The 19,169-nt window shown below is 45.6% G+C and overlaps 1 protein-coding gene across 2 annotated transcripts; it reads left to right on the top strand.

Annotated features, from left to right (window-relative positions):
• The first annotated feature begins 2,635 nt into the window (after positions 1 to 2,635).
• On the top strand, positions 2,636 to 17,999 carry SASH3 (SAM and SH3 domain containing 3). Of its 2 annotated transcripts, none has more exons than XM_083372250.1 (8): positions 2,636 to 2,867; positions 9,262 to 9,360; positions 10,077 to 10,220; positions 11,074 to 11,173; positions 12,582 to 12,730; positions 13,846 to 14,052; positions 16,525 to 16,675; positions 17,122 to 17,999. In XM_083372250.1, the coding sequence occupies exons 1-8, from the start codon at positions 2,811 to 2,813 to the stop codon at positions 17,304 to 17,306; spliced, it is 1,092 nt and encodes a 363-aa protein (XP_083228376.1). In that variant the 5' UTR covers positions 2,636 to 2,810; the 3' UTR covers positions 17,307 to 17,999. The 2 variants fall into 2 exon arrangements, with proteins under 2 accessions (XP_083228376.1, XP_083228375.1); XM_083372249.1 differs by having other exon boundaries at positions 11,074 to 11,185.
• Positions 18,000 to 19,169: the final 1,170 nt, after the last annotated feature.

The following is a 19,169-nucleotide window of genomic DNA, read 5'->3' as shown; positions in this document are numbered from 1 at the left end:
GAAGAAGAAGAAGAAGAAGAAGAAGAAGAAGAAGAAGAAGAAGAAGAAGAAGAAAAAGAAGAAGAAGAAGAAGAAGAAGAAGAAGAAGAAGAAGAAGAAGAAGAAGAAGAAGAAGAAGAAGAAGAAGAAGAAGAAGAAGAAGAAGAAAGAAGAAGAAGGAGGAGAAAGAGAAGGAGAAGGAGAAGGAGAAGGAGAAGGAGAAGGAGAAGGAGAAGAAGAAGAAGAAGAAGAAGAAGAAGAAGAAGAAGAAGAAGAAGAAGAAGAAGAAGAAGAAGAAGAAGAAGAAGAAGAAGAAGAAGAAGAAGAAGAAGAAGAAGAAAGACTGGTGGATCACATCTAGTCACTGGCTTCTTGTTTGCCTTCAGACCCAAATTTATGACAATTTTCTCCAAGGGAGGATGATCCACAGATGGCTCAAAGCTCGCTCATCTCATAGACATAGACAGAGTCTCCCTACATTTATTTACACAGTACGTAGACTTTCCTCTTCTGCTTCCCGCTTGGCAGTGTTTGTCACCTGCTCTGACAGATTTCATCTTGATTCTTTCTCCCTCACTGCTTCAGATCTCGAACGTCAAATGAGTGACATTGGGGGGGGAGGGGGGGTAGAAAGAAAACATCTTCAGAAGAGCTGAGGCAAGGCAGGTGACGTAGAGGCCCCAAGCGAAATAATTTGTCCAAACTTGCGCCACGAAACTAGGGTGGTGCAAGGTGGTTGCCCTCCAAAGTCAGAGGATTGCAGGCTTTCTATACAGATTTCCTCAGAGCAACCTCACACGCGTAGAATTGCTCACAAACTTACTGAAATCGGCTCCTACGTTCCACCAGGAAATGACATGCTCTGTGACCTTTATGTCCAAATCATTACTCTGCATAAAGGAGAGAAAAAAGAACCCTCATTATAACTTTATTAATTATGGATGTGATTCAACTTTGATATTTGCGGTGGAAGGGAAGTAACAAACTGGGAATTATTATCTGGATCTAAAAGATTAAAGTCTGTTTCAAGTCAAGCTTGGTTCTTGGTGACTCTGGGGTGTCTCTGTGCAGCTGTCTTAGCGGTAAGGCAGTTCTCCAACAGTTTAGAGTGTTTGGGGATTAAAAATTGATGCAACTTTAGGCTCTAACCAGCAATATGGCAACAAGAACAATAATGTGACTTTCTCTTTGTGTGTGTGTGTGTGTATGTGTGTTGGGTCTGTGGGTCTGCACACAGGGTATACAAAGAGAGGGGGGGGAAATCTGACATATAACTGCATTCAAGTGGAACAAAACCTGATTTGTCACTTTTAAAATACCAGCAAGAAGATCTTCGTTCTAGCCATTTTTAATTCAAATTCCAAATTTTGCCGGGGGTTAAGACTAAAAAAAATTCAGTCAACCCTTGGTGATCCTTTTTCTCCCCTGTAATAACTAATAGATGCAGTTCCCGGTCTCGTTTGCAAAAATGTTGAAGAATCTTCAAAGGCAACAAGCCCATCGTTCTGTGGAGGGGGGTGGGGGGTGGGGACATGTTATAAAGGTAAAAATAAGAGCAGAAGGGATTGCTTCCCTGCACTGAACATGAAAAGCTGGTTAAAAATTAAGGAAATGTTATAGAGAGGCAATCTTAGACGCCCCAGTTCTCTGCTCTTACTGGTCTATCTATCACCATAAATCTAGGGATATCAGATCTGAGCTGCAAAGATCGAGATGAACACAAGAGGGTAGCACAGGGTTAGATGCTTCTGTCTCTCTGCTGCCATCTGGTGGACGTACATACATTCTGATAGTTCTGCCAATCTTAGCAAAACCAAAGTGGCTCAGCCTTGTCCTATATTAGAGTTGTCCAACCTTGGCAACTTAATAATAATAATAATAATAATAATAATAATAATAATAATAATAATAATAATAATAATAATAATAATAATAATGATGATGATGATGATGATGATGATGATGATGATGATGATGATGTTGGAAGGGAGCTTGAAGGTCATCTAGTCCAACCCCCTGCTCAGGCAGGAAACCCTATACCATTTCGGACAAATGGCTGTCCAGTCTCTTCTTAAAAACTTCCAGTGTTGGAGCATTCACAGCTTCTGGAGGCAGGTTGTTCCACTGGTTAATTGTTCTAACTGTCAGGAAGTTTCTCCTTAGTTCTAGGTTGCTTCTCTCTTTGGTTACTTTCCATCCGTTGCTTCTTGTCCTGCCTTTGGGTGCTTTGGAGAATAGCTTGACTCCTTCTTCTTTGGGGCAGCCCCTGAGAGATTGGAAGACTGCTATCATGTCCCCCCTCGTCCTTCTCCTCATTAAACTAGACATACCCAATTCCAGCAGCCGTTCCTTACATGTTTTAGTCTCCAGTCCCCTAATCATCTTTGTTGCTCTTCTCTGTACTCTTTCCAGAGTCTCAACATCTTTAAAGGCTGTGGACTTCAGTTCTCAGAATTCCCCAGCCAGTCATGCTGGCAAGGGAATTCTGGGAGTTTGAGATCCACAAGTCTTCAAAAAGAAAAGGTGTCGCACAACACTGGCCCTTCCCTTCCTCCCAAAGTCATCTATCGTTTCTGTAGCTTCAGGCGAGGCCAGTCCTCATGAACGTCAGGTTGCCACTTCCTTCCTGTTTAAAATGTGCAAGCGCCCAGGCTGGGTGTCGCTTTCGTCTCTCACAGAGGCCCAGCTGCTGGGAAAGGAGGTGCATGTGATGCACTGATTTCCTGCCCGTTTCCTGGCCTCTGGGCTTCTCGTGCTCCTCTGCTCTCCTCTCTCTCTGGCATCCTCCTGCGTTGCCCATCAATGAATTGAGGCCCCTTGGAAGTGGCACCATGCTGCGTCGGAAGCCATCCAATGCCAGCGAGAAGGACCCAGTCCAAAAGAGGAAGGTGAGTGGAGGCAGGTCTGCCTTAAGCCCTTGCAAGGTAACTGGCCGGCAGACCCACTAAAAGGGGCTGCAAGGCAATGAAGAAGTCTAGAAGGTAGCGTGGATTCCCTACCTTGGGTAGAGTTTGTAGGAATCTGGAGGGGGGAATGGCTGGTGTCAAGTTAGGAACTCAACAGCCCATAGAGGGAAATGAGCCCTGACCCCATTAGAGACATCCGTACAATTTCCCCCCTCCATGTTTTGTACACTGTGTCTCTTCTTGATCGACTCACGTGGAGTAGAGGTCTCCTCCATCAGGGGAACCATCACAACCACTCAGGAGCTCCTGCAGCAGCAGCAGTAAAGGTTGTGGGTCACACACTAATGAAAAGGAGCACACAAGGAGTGAGATGCACTACAAAGAGAAAGAGAGAGGAACTGTTGTAACTGCCTGGATAAGTGAACCATTTTGAATAAGAGTCCTTGGATGTGGTTGGGCTGTGTTGCTTTCTGCTGCCAGAACAAGTTTCCTGATAACAGCAGCATTCATAGAAGTCTCCGGGTAGCGAGATTGTTTTTAACATCAGGAGTATTCCAGTAATCCACTAGAATCTATTGCTAGAGCAAACAACGATCTACTCCCAAATCATGATTCTTTATCTGTGATGTATCTGACTTTTGACTTTCTTTCTTTCTTTCTTTCTTTCTTTTTTCTTTCTTTCTTTCTTTCTTTCTTTCTTTCTTTCTTTCTTTCTTTCTTTCCTTCCTTCCTTCCTTCCTTCCTTCTTTCTTTCTTTCTTTCCTTTCTTTCTTTCTCTTTCTTTCTTTCTTTTGTTCTTTTCTTTCTTTTTCTTTCCTTCCTTCCTTCCTTCCTTCCTTCTTTCTTTCTTTCTTTTCTTTCTTTCTTTCTTTCTCTTTCTTTCTTTCTTTTGTTCTTTTCTTTCTTTTTCTTTCTTTCTTTCTTTTCTCTTTCTTTTCTTTCTTTCTTCATTTTTTGTTTTTCTCTTTTTTCTTTCTCTTTTTTTCCTCTTTCTCTCTTCTGTCCTTCCTTCCTTCCCTTTCTTGTTTCTTCTTCTTTTTCTTCCTTCCTTCCTTCCTCTCTTTCTTTTTCTATTTTTCTAGCTTATTCTTGGGGATTCAGATTTTTTCCCCAGATTTCTCCGGGTCCTATTTTGCCACTGATTTTATCAGTTGTGTTGTTTCTGTAAGACGACATTCCATCTCTCTACAGCCTCCCCGGCTGCCCTCATTTCCCAGTTGGAAAAAGTTCTGCGAGAGTCTTCCTTCCTTGAGATTAAAGTGGGGGAAGGCAAGGTGGTCCTAGATCAGGGGCTCCCAACCCGGGGTGCAAGACGATGTTCCAGGGGGGTGCGAAAACCTGGATTTAGAAGTTTCGAAATATGTGCATAATTTGTTATTTTGAACTTTTGTACGGGGTGTGAGAATGTATCAAAAGCGTTCTAGGGGCGCGGGGTTTAGAAAACGTTGTGAGCCACTGCCCTTTGATCACTGGAGAGTTGATGGCACAAAGAGACAAGTTATTCACACTTATTCTTTGGTCACTAAAATGCAGAAACATCTGCTCCTCTTAGGAGAATTTCCAAAAACCCTCTTCTTCTTTAAAAAAATAAAATAGAAAAGGAACAGATCCTCTTTCATCAGATTGAATGTGTATTACGAGCTGCATTGGCTCCCGATTGTCCTCCGGGTGAGATTCAAGCTGCTGGTGATGACCTATAAAGCCCTAAATGGCTTGGGTCCGGGATATCTAAGGGAACACCTGCTGCCGGCATCAAGTTCCCTTCGTCCAGTGCGCTCCCATAGGGAGGGTCTTCTCAGGGTGCCACCGGTAAGAGATTGCCGGCGGGTAACACCCAGGGATAGGGCCTTCTCAGTGGGGGCACCTGCCCTTTGGAACCAGCTGCCCGTGGAGCTGAGGACTGCCCCCGACCTCCGTTCATTCCGCCGGGGCCTGAAGACCTGGCTCTTCGAGCTCTCTGGCCCAGGCTGAGAATTAATTTATTTTAATTGGGGTTTTATTTATACAGGGATAAATTTAATCTTTTTTAAACTTGGTTTTTAACTTTTGTATTTTTGGTTTTTAATTACCCTGTAAACCGCCCTGAGTCCTTCAGGAAAGGGCGGTATATAAATGTAATAAAATAAAATAAATAAATAAATATTACTAGGGAGGGGGAAAAAAGCAGGATATTTTTTTCCGCACGGTGCTATTCTTGTGTCTCAGATTTTATACAAGCACGGAAATCACGCTGGTAAGAGTCTGAAAGATGTACTATCAAAACTGGCCTCTGGAACCATCAATCATAGGATCCTCCTGGACTGTCAGTCCTTCAAGCTAGCCCAGACAATGAAACCAAAACCACGGATGTTATCTCCACTGTACCTTTATTGTAAGGTTAGATTTATGGACCAATGGTGTACTGTAGTACCTGGGTACTCATCCTGAATTGGTTCCGAGGGGTGTGATGAATATCAAAAATGATGGGTCCCAAATAAAATTATTCCCATAAGGAATAATGTAGTGAGTCACAAGGCAGCCGATGCCGATACGTTGTGTGTCGAGTACCAAACAAACAAGGAGTACCAGGACAAAATTTTCATGTCAGAATGCACTGAGTACCAAATTCGATGTGTTTCAAAGCAGTTGAGTGCGCCGAGATACCTCTGTGTTTCCAGAGAAACCTACTTTTGTTGCTGTTTTAAGATGATACACGAGGATCGTCCCTTGGAAGCAGCTTTCCACCAGAATGTGAGAAGAGTGTAGATTATCTTTAAGAAGAGATTGGACAACCGCTTGTCTGAAATGGTGTAGGGTTTCCTGCTTGAGCAGGGGGTTGGACTAGAAGACCTCCAAGGTCCCATCCAACTCTGTTATGCTGTTAGACTGAGCCACGCAATGTGACCTCTTTGGCCATGGTTTAGCTTACTCTGCTTACTCTGTAAAGTCAGCTGTTGTTTGTAAACCCTGGTTTAAGGAGAAGGTTGTATGGACTCAATCACTTTTGGTTTAAGTAAGGCAGGCTTAAGTAAACAATGGCTTAGCGTGATGCACATGAGCTTAGCAAGCTCCTATGAACCTTTAATTTAAAAAAAAAAACAAGGATGAAGGGCTGAAAGAAAAAAAGTTTTCTTGCTGGTTGGGTCATCCTTAAAATCTCCTTTAAAAAAAATTCCTTTTACCATTTCTCTTCATTTCCTCCCTTCTTTCCAGAATCCCAGTTCTCTACAATATGAAGAGATGAGCTTAATGTCGACACAAAATCAGCTTGAGAACAGGCTAGTTTCAGGGAAGGCGCCCATTTCAATCTGCTTCGTGCATAACAAGCTACTGCTTGCAGTCTGGGAGTCTCTGAATAGCCCCCGGGTTTCTGAGAAAATAGCAGCTATACGCTTTGGGGATGAGCTTTGCAAAGCACACAGGTTTGTCGAGTTCAGGGTTCCCTCCTGCAATGTAAGGGCCTCCAGAAATGGGGTTGGTGCTGCCGCAAAGGGTTAGTGTTTCTTTGGGTCAATGGTCTGTGCTTCCTGCTCTTCCAAGGAAGAAGACTGATTTCTCACTTAGTCTTTGCTAACCAATTATTTGCATGTGCGTATCTGAATCTGGAACTCAGGTTGCATCTCAGCATCCTGTGGTTGCCTGCTACACCTCAGCATCCTGGACTCACCCTTATGCACTGAGGCACGCATTTGGGTTTCTGGGCTTTGAGCATGTGGCTTTCCAGGGGTATCCAAAAGTGGGCATGCATCGGTTGGCATGCACATGTGTTTTTTCTTCTCCTCCTCCTCTACGCACTGTATCAATAAACGTAGGGAGACTCTGCCTATAAGATCTATGGATCTTCCTCCCTTGGAGAACATTTTCATAAATTTGGGTCTGAAGGCAAACAAGAGGCCAGTGACTAGATGTGATTCACCAGTCCTCCTCCTCCTCCTCCTCCTCCTCCTCCTCCTCCTCCTCCTCCTAATCCTCCTCCTCCTAATCCTCCTCCCTGGATTAATCCTCAGGTTTCTTGGCAAGGCTTCAGAAGTGGTTTGCCCTCATCTCCTTCCTAAGGGTGAGAGAAAGGGACTGGCCCCAGCTCACCCCCATCTGGCTTTTGTATCCAAAGCAGAACTAGAACTCACTGTCTCCCAGTTTCTAGCCTGGTGCCTGAATCACCGCACCAAATTGGCTTTTGGTACAAACTGGTTTTCTGTAGCCCCTTGTTTTGAACAAAGCAGAAATCAACCCACCCTCAACTTGTAGCTGCTTTTTACTACTCTGCCAGGTGTTTGAATTCTGGAAAGTGCAGTTGTTGGTCACCTGATGTTAACCCACTTCCTCTGCACGGTATTGATCTACGTGTCAATTCTGAGCAACTCTGCAAAAAAAGAGAGAGAGAGAGAAAGAGCTTCAGAGAAAGGGAGGAGGGGCAGTCAGTCAGAACATAGCTAGATCAACTTAGAAGCATCCAGACGACCCAGTTATTCAGAAGTGAGCAGTACCGACAAGCTAACAACCTGTCCCTCCTATACACATGTGTAGAGGTAGCCCAAAAACAAATTCTACTCTTGATTTCATTCTTTGAGCATCCAGGGAGATAAGAATACACAAGCCTAAAAAAAAAAACCCCACTTTTTAATGAGGCTGCAAAAAACCAGAAATGGCTAGGCAGAGGCAAGATGCTATTTGAAATAATAATAATAATAATAATAATAATAATAATAATAATAATAATAATAATAATAAGAAGAAGAAGAAGAAGAAGAAGAAGAAGAAGAAGAAGAAGAAGAAGAAGAAGAAGAAGAAGAAGTTGGAAGGGACCTTGGAGGTCATCTAGTCCAACCCCCTGCTCAGGCAGGAAACCCTATACCATTTCAGACAAAGGGCTGTCCAGTTTCTTCTTAAAAACTTCCACCAGTGTTGGAGCATTTCCCGCTTCTGGAGGCAGGTTGTTCCACTGATTAATTGTTCTAACTGTCCGGAAGTTTCTCCTTAGTTCTAGGTTGCTTCTCTCCTTCATTAGTTTCCATCCGTTGCTTCTTGTCCTGCTTTCAGGTGCTTTGGAGAATAGCTTCGCTCCCTCTTCCCAGATTTGATCATGGGAAGAAAAAGCATGAAAAGCTTTTACCTTAATGTAAGTAAGTAGGAGATTGCCAGGCTGCCAGTTTTGGTCGCCACAATATAAAAAAGATGTTGAGACTCCAGAAAGAGTGCAGAGAAGAGCAACAAAGATGATCAGGGGACTGGAGGCTTGAAACATACGAAGAACGGTTACAGACATTGGGTGTCTCTAGTTTAATTAAAAGAAGGACTGGGGTGACAGGATAGCAGTCTTCCAATATCTCAGGGGTTGCCACAAAGAAGAGGGGAGCAACCTACTCTCCAAAGCACAAGAAGGCAGGACAAGAAGCAACGGATGGAAACAAATCAAGGAGAAAACTAGAATTAAGGAGAAATTTCCTGACAGTTGGAACAATTAATCAGTGGAATGGCTTGCCTCCAGACATTGTGGGTGCTCCAACACTGGAGGTTTTAAAGAAAAGATTGGACAACCATTTGTCTGAAATGATACAGGGCTTCCTGCCTACGCAAAGGGTTGGACTAGAAGACCTCCAAGGTCCCTTCCAACTCTCTGTTATTCTGCCTTTCATTCAGGAGCAAGGGAGTCTGCTTAGTGATCCCTCTTCCATGTTTTCTCTTTAGACCCTTGCAAGAGTTTTAGCTGAAAAATGGTCCAGGATCACCCAGTGAGTTTCTGGAGTTGAGAGTGGGTTTGACCCCCAAGTGTCCTAACTTCCTATCCCAGCACTTTAACCAGAACACCACATTGGCTTTTGAATTAACAATCTCCCAGAGTTCAAGCTTCCTAAGAAGTCTTACTTCCTTCTCTGATACTGAGTCATAATTCCAACAGGCCATCTCTTGTCCAAATCCTCTCTTGTTCCAGGCCTGGGTTTAACCTGTTCTTCATTATTGTCATCATTGGGGAGGTGGGGAACCGATATGGAGAAAATGGAGATGGGAAGTAGAACTTAAGATGTTTGTGTAACCTTCTGTACCACCCAGCTCGCTGATCCCCTGCCTCCTCTTCTGGGGGAGGGTACACATCTGTGCACACCTTTGCCTTCCCGTGTTAAGAGGCACCCAGGGATGGAGAAGGCAAAAGAACAATGGTCTCCTGGCAACCCCATCCACTTCTGGCTGGAGCTCCATCTGCTAACTCTCTAAGCAAGGGCACCGTAAGCCACCCAGAGTCACAGGCATGATGAGATGGGGGTGGGGGGCATGTAAACAAAATAAAATGAATAAAAAAGACAAACACGGAGAGAGCTGCAAGATTCCCAAGGCCCGTGGGGCTTTCTCTGCTCTGCAATCCGTGCTATTCCTGACCCTCTCTGGCTTCTCTCCACAGCTGTCGCTGCAGCGGTCCAGCAGTTTCAAGGATTTTGCCAAATCGAAACCCAGCTCCCCACTGATGAACACCAAGGCGTTCAGCCTCGAAGAGGAGGAGGTAACGCCCCATCCCCCCCAAACCTGGGACCCTCTCTGGTGCCCTTTCAATGACAGCTTCTGTTGGCCTCTCATCGTCCCCTTTGCCACTAATCCTGGCTCAAATCCCTCTATTATCAGTGGACGGTCCCTCCCAACTCTAAACTTACAGGGACTCCTCAATGCGCAACTAGGACCGGGAACTTCCATCCCTAAGTGATACGGTTGCTAAGCGATAATTGCGCCCGGTTTTATGACTTTTTTGTCCCACTCATTAAGCCAATCACACAATTGTGAAATGAATCTGGTTTCACCACCACCCCACGCACCCCTTGACTCTGCTTATTGGAAGTCGGTTGGGTAGATCACCAGTGACGATCACGTGACCCTGGGATACTGCAACCGTGGTAAACACATGTTGCCAAGCACCCAAATTTTTTAATCACAGGACTGCACTGAGAAGGGTGGGACTGGCCATAAGTCACATTTTCCCAACCTCATCTTAAGTTCGAAGGATCGTTAAACGAGTGGTCATAAATTGAGGACTATCTATCGCTGTAGTAGTGCGCTGGTTGGGCAGAGAAACGGTTCGCTTTCTGAAAGGCAGACTTCATCTGAGTCCAAAGACAGTGTCCCAAGCTAGGAAGGCCCATTCCCGAACTCAATTCACACAATCCCAGACCCATGAGTTGTCTTCTGCCTTCCTGGAAAGTCCAAGGTCCCTGGCTCTCTCCGCAGGTTCCTGAAGTCAAGCACTCCGATCCGCCACCTAGCCCAGATGACGAGGGACGCTCAAAGCTGGGCAAGCGATGGAGAGCTGCCATTTCCCGCACCATGAACCGGAAGACAGGCAAGGCAGTGGCTAAAGCCTTGGTCGATCAGGTGAGAGAGGAGACCATCTCTGCTCCACACTGTGTCTTCGTGTGTCTGTGCAAGAGAGTCGTATTAAGATGCCTCCTTCCAAAAAGTCTCACTCTCTCACCATTGCCTAGCATTTAACTTCTTCCTCTAAGCCTATTTGCATGCTTTTTCCATTTCTCTCTTTCTCTCTCTCTTACACACACAAACACGCGCACGCTTCCTTCTCTGTGTGGTTTTGAGAAAGCAGAAAAAAAAGAGCATGCACCTGCAAAGACCTTGCAGGTTCTGCTTGCCAGCTCTTGAGCAGGTAACCAAGCCAAAGTCGCTAACTTCTGTGGCTACCCATATACTGAACCCGCCTGCACTCAACCGCAGCACGAGCATGCCTTTTCTCTCCTTTTTTAGCCTAAAATAGATCGAAGGGTGGTTAAATGAAACGAAATCTCCTTTCTACCATTCCTTTTGTTTTTGTCTCACGGTCCTGTCTCCTCTCCCCCAAATCTCCCTATTCCCCTCCTGTGCCAAGCGCAGCTGGTCAATGATTTCAGCCAGTCGGTAGGAGAGAGATCTCAGAAGAGGATGAGAATCAAGTATCGTGCTGCAAAATGATTAATGGGGAGCTTCCAGGAACATACCTTCAGGATGAGCTTGCTCCCCAACCCAGTTTAGAGCAACCTGTTGACCTGTGGAGTGTCAAATGCGTGTAGTTCCTTCTTTTTTAAACACCCCGTGTGCGCAACATGCTCTTCCTGTTCTCCAAACAGCACGCCTGGGCTTCACGGAGGCAGGTCTTGAAAGAGAGCAAGGGTCAAACTTAACAACCGTGGCCCTTGGGGAGAAAGAGCTCTCCATGGTTTCCCATTCCTCTTTACAGGGACACGACGAATCCGAGACTCCTGCATCTCCAGGCTACAGCCCCGTTGAAGAGGACCCTCCCATCTTTCCAGTCGCAACCCAGGAGACTAATGGCCCCGGTGGCCCTGACGGTAAATGGCTCACCTAGCTTCAAGGCAGCCTTGATTTAAAGCCGGCTGGTAAAGCCGGGGTTAGACTATACTAGTGCAAACTGGGGGGGGAGTGGGGGAGTGGTCTATTCCAAACGAGACCCTCGTCCCCTTTTTTTTACAAAAAGCAGCTAAACATTGCAGAGGACGTTTTGTGCTTCTCTGGCACTTGAGCATCTTTAGTTTCTGGGAGCAAATATTTTGTGAGCAAAGGCAGGTAGAAATTCCTATCCGTTGAACTCAGCTCTGAAGACTCTTTGAAGCCGGGCTTGGTGACGTTTCCTTGGCCAGAAAAGAGGAGCAGTTTGCCTCTAGATTCTTGCCAGCTGTGCCACTGACTGCATTCCCAACCAGGCAGAAACTGAGAGCGTGGAGGAGAATGGGGCAGCGGCAACTGTATCCGACCACCTGCTTCACGCAGGAATCCAGTTCAAAGCAGGCAGCTGTCTAGTCTGTACGTGAATATATTCCACAAAGAGGGGCCCACCGTCTCTTGGGCAGTCCGCTCCACGCTTACGCTGTGCGTAAGAACAGATGCTCTCGTTGAGTAAGGATCTGACTCCCGTTAACATCGCCCATTATTCTGTGTCCTGCAGTCTGGGGCCAGAAGAGAAGCTTGGACAGTCTTCAAATATCTGAAAAAAACCTCCTCTCTCCTTCTCAAGGCTAAGCCATCCTTGCTCTCCCCCCCACTCCTTGTCTTCAGATTTAGTTTCTAGCTTCCGATGGTCCTTTCCTAAGCCTGTTCTGGTTTACCCTGTCCAGAAGCAGACATAACATTCCACCGAGAGGCTTCGTCAGATATAAAATGTAGTGCAAATGTTACTTCCGGTGTTTTGAAAACTAAGCTCCCGTTTCAAAAAGCTTAGGCTTGCGTGTGCTGAGCAACGATCCTGGTGGTTTGCAGGATGGAGAGTCACCCTAACTCAGTGCAGATAGTCCTCGACTTACGACCACAGTTGAGCCCAAAGTTTAGGTTGCTAAGTGAGTTTCCCCCCCCTTTTTTAAACTTTTTTTTTCTTCGCCACGGCTGTTAAGTAAATCACCGGGGTGGTTAAGTTGGTAATGCGGTTGTTGAGTCTAGCGGCTTCCCCAGTGACTTTGCCCGTCAAAAGGTCGCAAAAGGTGATCACATGATCCTGGGAGAGACTGCAAGTATAGTAAATTAAGTCAGCTGCCAATTCTCTGAATTTTGATCATGTGAGCATGGGGAAGCTGCAACAGTCGTGTGACAAAAATGGTCGTAAGTCATTTTTTTCCCAGGGATGTTGTAACTTTTGAACAGGTCACTAAGTCGAGGACTACCAGTATTAAACTGTCTCCAAGCTGAGACGGAGTCAGCTCATGTTTCTTTCTCCTGGCTCTTGTCCCACTCCAGAAAGGGAATTGTTCAGTCCCACCCCAAGCAGCCTCTGCACCATGGATGAGATCATCTCTACCCCGTACGACGGCCCCTTTTGTGGGAAAGCCAAAGTTCACACAGATTTTATACCCAGCCCCTACGATAAGGACTCTCTGAAACTCCAGGTGGGTGCTTTGCATTTCTCCAGGGAAAGAGGTCCCCAACCTTTTGGGTATCAGGGACCGATTCCGTGACTTAGAATATTGGGGTTAATAAGCGCTTTTGGTGGTCATCTGAGAGATTTAATTTCATATCCTATAAAACAAGTGTGTCCAGCCTTGACAAGACTTGTGGACTTCAAATCTCAGAATTCCCCAGCTGAGAGTCTTAGCATAGGCAAGGCGAGTTGTATGACATATGTGAGTTCTGGCACCTTTTTCTTTTACAAAAAAAGCACTGTATACATATACATATACATATACATATACATACACATACACACACACACACACACACACACACACACACACACACACACACACACACACACATATATATATATATATATATATATATATATATATATATATATATATATATATATATATAATGTTTGTCAACTATTTAAATTACCTTGCTAGGCCCCAAACATGGGACAAATCTTTATTTCCTGTTTTGGCCTAACTGAAGGCCATCCGATGGAATAAGAAAAACGGAAACTGTTTTAGTTTTTCTTATTCCATCCCAGTGTTCGCTTAGTGGATTCGCATTTTTAAACTTATCAAGGAATATATATACACATACGTGTGTGTGTGTGTGTGTGGATGTTATATATATACATATATACATATACACATATACATACATACATATATGTATTATATGTATATGTATGTGTGTGTGTGTGTGTGTGTGTGTTTGTGTGTGTGTGTATATATATATTTTCCAATATATTGTACAGAAATAGCTATTGGAAGATTAGATTCGTTGTTACCTTCTTCTAGTTCTCTTTGGTGCTCACTGCCGTTCTCCAGAAGTCAACATTGCAACACAATATACTTTTGGAAATGTGCGGCTTTTTTTCTTAGGAATAAGCGTCATACGAACCCGTAGCATGTTTTGATTTGGGTTTCCTGTGCTGCATGAATCAAGCTTGTAAACCACAGCTTTAGGGCACGGCGTGTTGTGCAAACGGAGCCCATTGTGACATGCAGAACGAACCACGATTGTGCTAAATAGTATGTGAATATTACAACAGGATGCAATTTGAAAGAAGTTAATGATATGGCATTGGTCACAGAAAGGGGACATCATCCACATCATTGCAAAACCTCCCGCTGGCACCTGGACCGGCCTTCTGAATGACAAAGTGGGCTCCTTCAAATTCATCTACGTTAGCATCATCCCTGAAGAGCCCATCTTGGCTACGAAGACCTGTTCGCGGCACAGGAGCAAAAGGCCCAAGCCCAAGACCCTGCAGGAGCTACTGCGACGGATGAACCTCGAGGTGGGAGCGTTGCCCTAACACGGTGGTCTTCAAACTTGTCCACTTTCAAAGACTTGTGGACTTCTAGCTCCCAGAATTCCTCAGCCAGCCTTCCTCCTTCAACTCCTCAGGAATTCTGGGAGTTGAAGCCCACAAGTCTTGAAAGAGCCAAGGTTCCCCATCCCTGCACTAGAGGGTGATGTCCATAGACTTGGTGGACTAGGGCAGGGTTAGGCAACCTCGGCTCTTTTATGACTCATGGACTTCAACTCCCAGAATTCCTCAGCCAGCCTTCCTCCTTCAACTCCTCAGGAATTCTGGGAGTTGAAGCCCACAAGTCTTGAAAGAGCCACGCTTCCCCATCCCTAGACTAAAGGGTGACGGCCATAGACTTGGTGGACTAGGGCAGGGGTAGGCAACCTCGGCTCTTTTATGACTCATGGACTTCAACTCCCAGAATTCCTCAGCCAGCCTTCCTCCTTCAACTCCTCAGGAATTCTGGGAGTTGAAGCCCACAAGTCTTGAAAGAGCCACGCTTCCGCATCCCTGGACTAAAGGGTGACGGCCATAGACTTGGTGGACTAGGGCAGGGGTAGGCAACCTCGGCTCTTTTATGACTCATGGACTTCAACTCCCAGAATTCCTCAGCCAGCTATTCTGGGAGTTGAAGTCCATGAGTCATAAAAGAGCCGAGGTTGCCTACCCCTGGACTAGGGCAACCAAGGCCGATACACAGAGGCAGCAGGGTGAAATGAGTTCTGTGTTTGAGCTGGGTGAGGAAACTGCCAGCATTCTCCTGCCTCGAGTGTTACTCACCACCTTTGACACCCAGCTGGCGTGCCTAGCCGGACTCTGCTTTATAAACAGGAAATGGCATTGGACCATTCTCTGAACATCTCTTGTAATATTAAAAGGGAACTGAAGGAACGCCTGTCGGGCAGAGGTGTGGACCTCATCCCTGTTTTGAGCTCCCCACCGTTTCATTTTGAGACAGGGCAGAAAATACGTCGATCCCCATTTGTGGATGCTGCAATGAGCAGCAGGGCAAATCATTCATAAATCTTTCACAAAAGAGAGAAACTATTTCTTTAGCTACACCTACTCTCTAAGCACAAATGCTTGCCTGGTTTTGTCTCTTTTCTTCAACCCCCCCCCCCCACTCTCCAAAAATATTAGACTTGGTATCTTAAAAGGTAAAGAAGTCCCGATCTGCATCTGAGGTTGATTAAATCTTAACTATATATTTTTAAAAAACCTGTTTTGGATGGTGAGAATCTATTTCTAATGCCATAACAAATGGAGCAGCATTTAGCGTTCAATTATACTCATTATTTTGCTGCAACCTTTCTGGATTTCTTTTTTTTTACAGCATTTAAGAAGCAACTTTCTCCCACTCCTTTTGATACAGAACTAGAAATGAAAAGTTCTAAACACAACTTGAAAAAATAGCCACCTCAAGCATTTGGAAAACAGTTCACAGAATCCTCATACCCCATAGAGCAAGGGTCCCCAACCCCCGGTCCGTGGACCAGCACCGGGCCACGGCATGCCAGCAACCGGGCCACACAAACAAGCAAAGCCCCATCTGCAAGATGCAGGCAGCACACAAAACCACGCCCCCTCCGGTCCACGGAAAAACTTCTCTCCACGGAAGCGGTCCCTGGTGCCCCAAAGATTGGGGACCTCTGCCATAGAGAATCCTTGGTTCTCTACAGAATTGGCTAGCAAACGTGAGGATGGTGTGGATTAGGATAGGGAAACTAAACTCCCAAACAATGAGAATTGCTTAGCAATCTCTAGGGGGCCACACCCAATTCTAAATCCTCTATGAAGGGGTTAACTCACTTCTACATTCTCCGAGAGCCATGGTGGCACAGTGCTTAGAATGCAGTGTTGCAGACTAACTTTGCTCACATTCTCAGGAGTTTTAAGTCCCTCAGAGTTGACCGGCTCAAGGTTGACTGAGCTTCCCATCTTTCCAAGGTCGGTAAAATGAGGACCCAGATTGTTTGGGGGCAAATTGATGACTCTGTAAACTGCAAAGAGAGGGCTGTAAAGAACTGTGAAGTGGTATATAAGTCTAAGTACTATTGCTAGTGCCCTTCCTTCCATCCTTCACTCTGTCGACCGCCAGCAGTTCGATCCTGACCAGCTCAAGTTTGACTCGGCCTTCCATCCTTTCGAGATTGGTAAAATGAGGACCCAGATTGTTGGGGGCGCATATTGATGACTCTGTAAAACTGCTTAGAGGGCTGTAAAGTATTGTGAAGTCTCCATCCTTTCGAGATTGGTAAAATGAGGACCCAGATTGTTGGGGGGGGGCAATTGATGACTCTGCAAACCGCTTAGAGAGGGCTGTAAAGTATTGTGAAGTCTAAGTGCTACTGCTATGACAGGGACAGCAATAACAGCAAATCTCACCCACCCCGTCAGGTAATCTTTACCACAAGTATTACAATGGGACTCTTGTCTCTTCCCCCTCCCCCCATTCAGGAGCACACCTCTACACTGCTATTAAATGGTTACCAGACCGTGGAGGACTTCAAGGAGCTGCAAGAGATCCACCTGAATGAATTGAACATCACTGACCCACAGCATCGCACCAAGCTGCTTACAGCAGCAGATCTCCTGTTGGATTATGACAGTAAGTGCTCTCCACCCTCCAAAAGAGCTTGCTTTCTTCCTCCTCCATCGTCGGGCCCCCGTTCTTGAAGTGAGACCAGTTCTGGGTGCAAAAAGCCCCACCTTGAAATCCTATCACATTTGGTATGAAAAACCCAACTGTGACACCAAACCGAGTCGAGAAATCGGACTGGAGCGCCACGAGGCAGAGCGTTACAAATCTTCAAAGCGTAGGTTTCCTACGGCACGTAAAAGCTGCCTCCGTAGAGGGAGAATTCTACACAGTAGAATGAATTGTTTAGTGGTCCCAACATTTACCAAGAGCTCCTGCTCAGCACAAGCCAGGTTGTGGGAACGTCCGTTTCTCACTGGGGGAACAAGTGAGGCAAGGCCATCCTTCTTCCCTTTCCTGCCGCTTTTTAACACCGTCCAGTCTTCCTTTTAACAGCTGGGCTTCTCTCTTCCCAGCGAGCAGCGAGGCTGAAGAGGAAGGAGGAAACGTGGAGGGTCAGCTATTTCCTGGAGAGCTCAAGGAAGACATCCCCCGTGACTCTGGCTGTTTTGAAGGGGCGGAGACGTTGGACAGTGGGCGAGAAGAAGACGTGAAGCTTGAGGAGGGGCTGCCATCCCATCCTCTGACCAGTTTGGGCTGAGGGGAAAGACACCCCCCCCCCTCTTCTCTGCATCCTGAGCCCCCCGTTGGCTGGCAAGTACAAGCTGTTTTTCCAGGAACGTGCCTCTGTTCCCCCTCCCCCCCCTCAAAAAAAGAAGAAGAAAAACCCCAGATAACTCTTCAGGCTGAGTAGGAATACAGCTCCAAGTCCTGGCTGGTGAATAAGAAGGAGAAGGCTGGGATCCAGAATCCTGACTGATTACTGCACCAAAGACTCTGTTGCCAGACTGTTGCATCACAGAGGCACCTCTTTCAGAGTTTTGGCTGCAGTGAGCGGTGGCTACCGTGAGACTTGCTAAGAAGCAACTGAACTCGCCTCTGCCTCCGTGTGCCCAGTCTTCTCTGGGGGGCACGGAGGGTTTGCCTGCCCCCGACAGCTCTTGCACAATCCGAAGACTGCCACAAAGATGGAGAACGAACTTCTGAATGCGGCCTTCTTCCATCCTCCTGTAGCTTTAGTTGGGAAGAGCAAAGGGGGGGGAGGGCTCTGCTCTACTTCTTTTCAAGTATATCTAGTTATTTTGTTCTAAAAAGTTAGGTTTTTGTAGCTTTAGGACAAGATCCTCACCAAGAACAGGTAGGTGCAATTTCCAAACTGGCTTACTCTGTGGAATGGCAAGCACTATTCACCGGTACAGATCTTTCAATAAAGCACATTTATCTCTGGAGTGTACAGATGACCCTGTATGTCTGTATTATTTTTAGAAAAAACTAAATGGTAAAATATTCCTCCGCTGCCAAAGGAAAGGAAAGGAAAGGGAAGGAGAGAAAGAAAGAAAGAAAGAAAGAAAGAAAGAAAGAAAGAAAGAAAGAAAGAAAGAAAGAAAGAAAGAAAGAAAGAAAGAAGAAGGAAGGAAGGAAGGAAGGAAGGAAGAAAGAGGAAGGAGAGAAAGAAAGAAAGAAAGAAAGAAAGAAAGAAAGAAAGAAAGAAAGAAAGAAAGAAAGAAAGGAGAGAAAGAAAGAAAGGAAGGAGAGAAAGAAAGATAGAAAAAAGAAAGAAAGGAAGGAAGGAGAGAAAGAAAAAGAAAGAAAGAAAGGAAGGAGAGAAAGAAAGGAAGGAGAGAAAGAAAGAAAGAAAGAAAGAAAGAAAGAAAGAAAGAAAGAAAGAAAGAAAGAAAGAAAGAAAGAAAGAAAGAAAGGAACATTAGACCCAGGACTCTATGAAGTACAGCTAGTCCATTTTGGTGGCTAATGGCCCCAAGGCTTCATCCAAAAACATTCCAAGATCTCAAAAGACAGGTTTTGGAGAACACTAAACGTGAAGTTAAGCAGACCTGATCTTGAAAACTGGCAGCAAGAGAGAGGAGATATCCGTTGCCTACTTTTCTGCTCTGCACACAGGGCTGGTCTGCTTAGCGCAGCTTCTTTCTCCGTAGCAAAAGCGATGTACTTTACGAACAGAAGCAATTAAGGGGAATACTGAATCTTGCAGAGAAGCAGGAGTGGTCGGGAGGTGAGCAGCCAGGGGCCGTCTGAGGCCAAGATCACACAAACAAAACACAACGCACCAATTCCAAAACCTTCATTGAAGTCAGAGGTGGACATACGAAGAAGAAGCCGCTAGCCCTGTCCCACTCTGTGGAATAATCCGTCACAGAACATGAAAAAAACCGGCATCTTAAGCAGAGCAGGAGATCTGATCAGCAGCAAAGGGAAAAGCACCAGCAGCACTTTCTGTTCTTGACACAAGGGTGGACAGACACACTGGAAAAAGAGTTGTGTTTTTTTCCCCCACGACGGGGTGCGGAGAAAGGAGGAAGCCACCCAGGCTACCATATTACAGTAGCTCTCCTGTCCATCACGGCAGCCGTTATGGAAACGGCTTCTATTTCTGTAATGCATT

This window comes from Vipera ursinii (assembly GCF_947247035.1).
Source record: "Vipera ursinii genome assembly, chromosome: 12".
Classification (NCBI taxonomy): Eukaryota; Metazoa; Chordata; class Lepidosauria; order Squamata; family Viperidae; genus Vipera; species Vipera ursinii.
The sequence above is the reverse complement of the archived record's forward strand: the minus strand, read 5'-3'. Positions and strand labels throughout refer to the sequence as shown.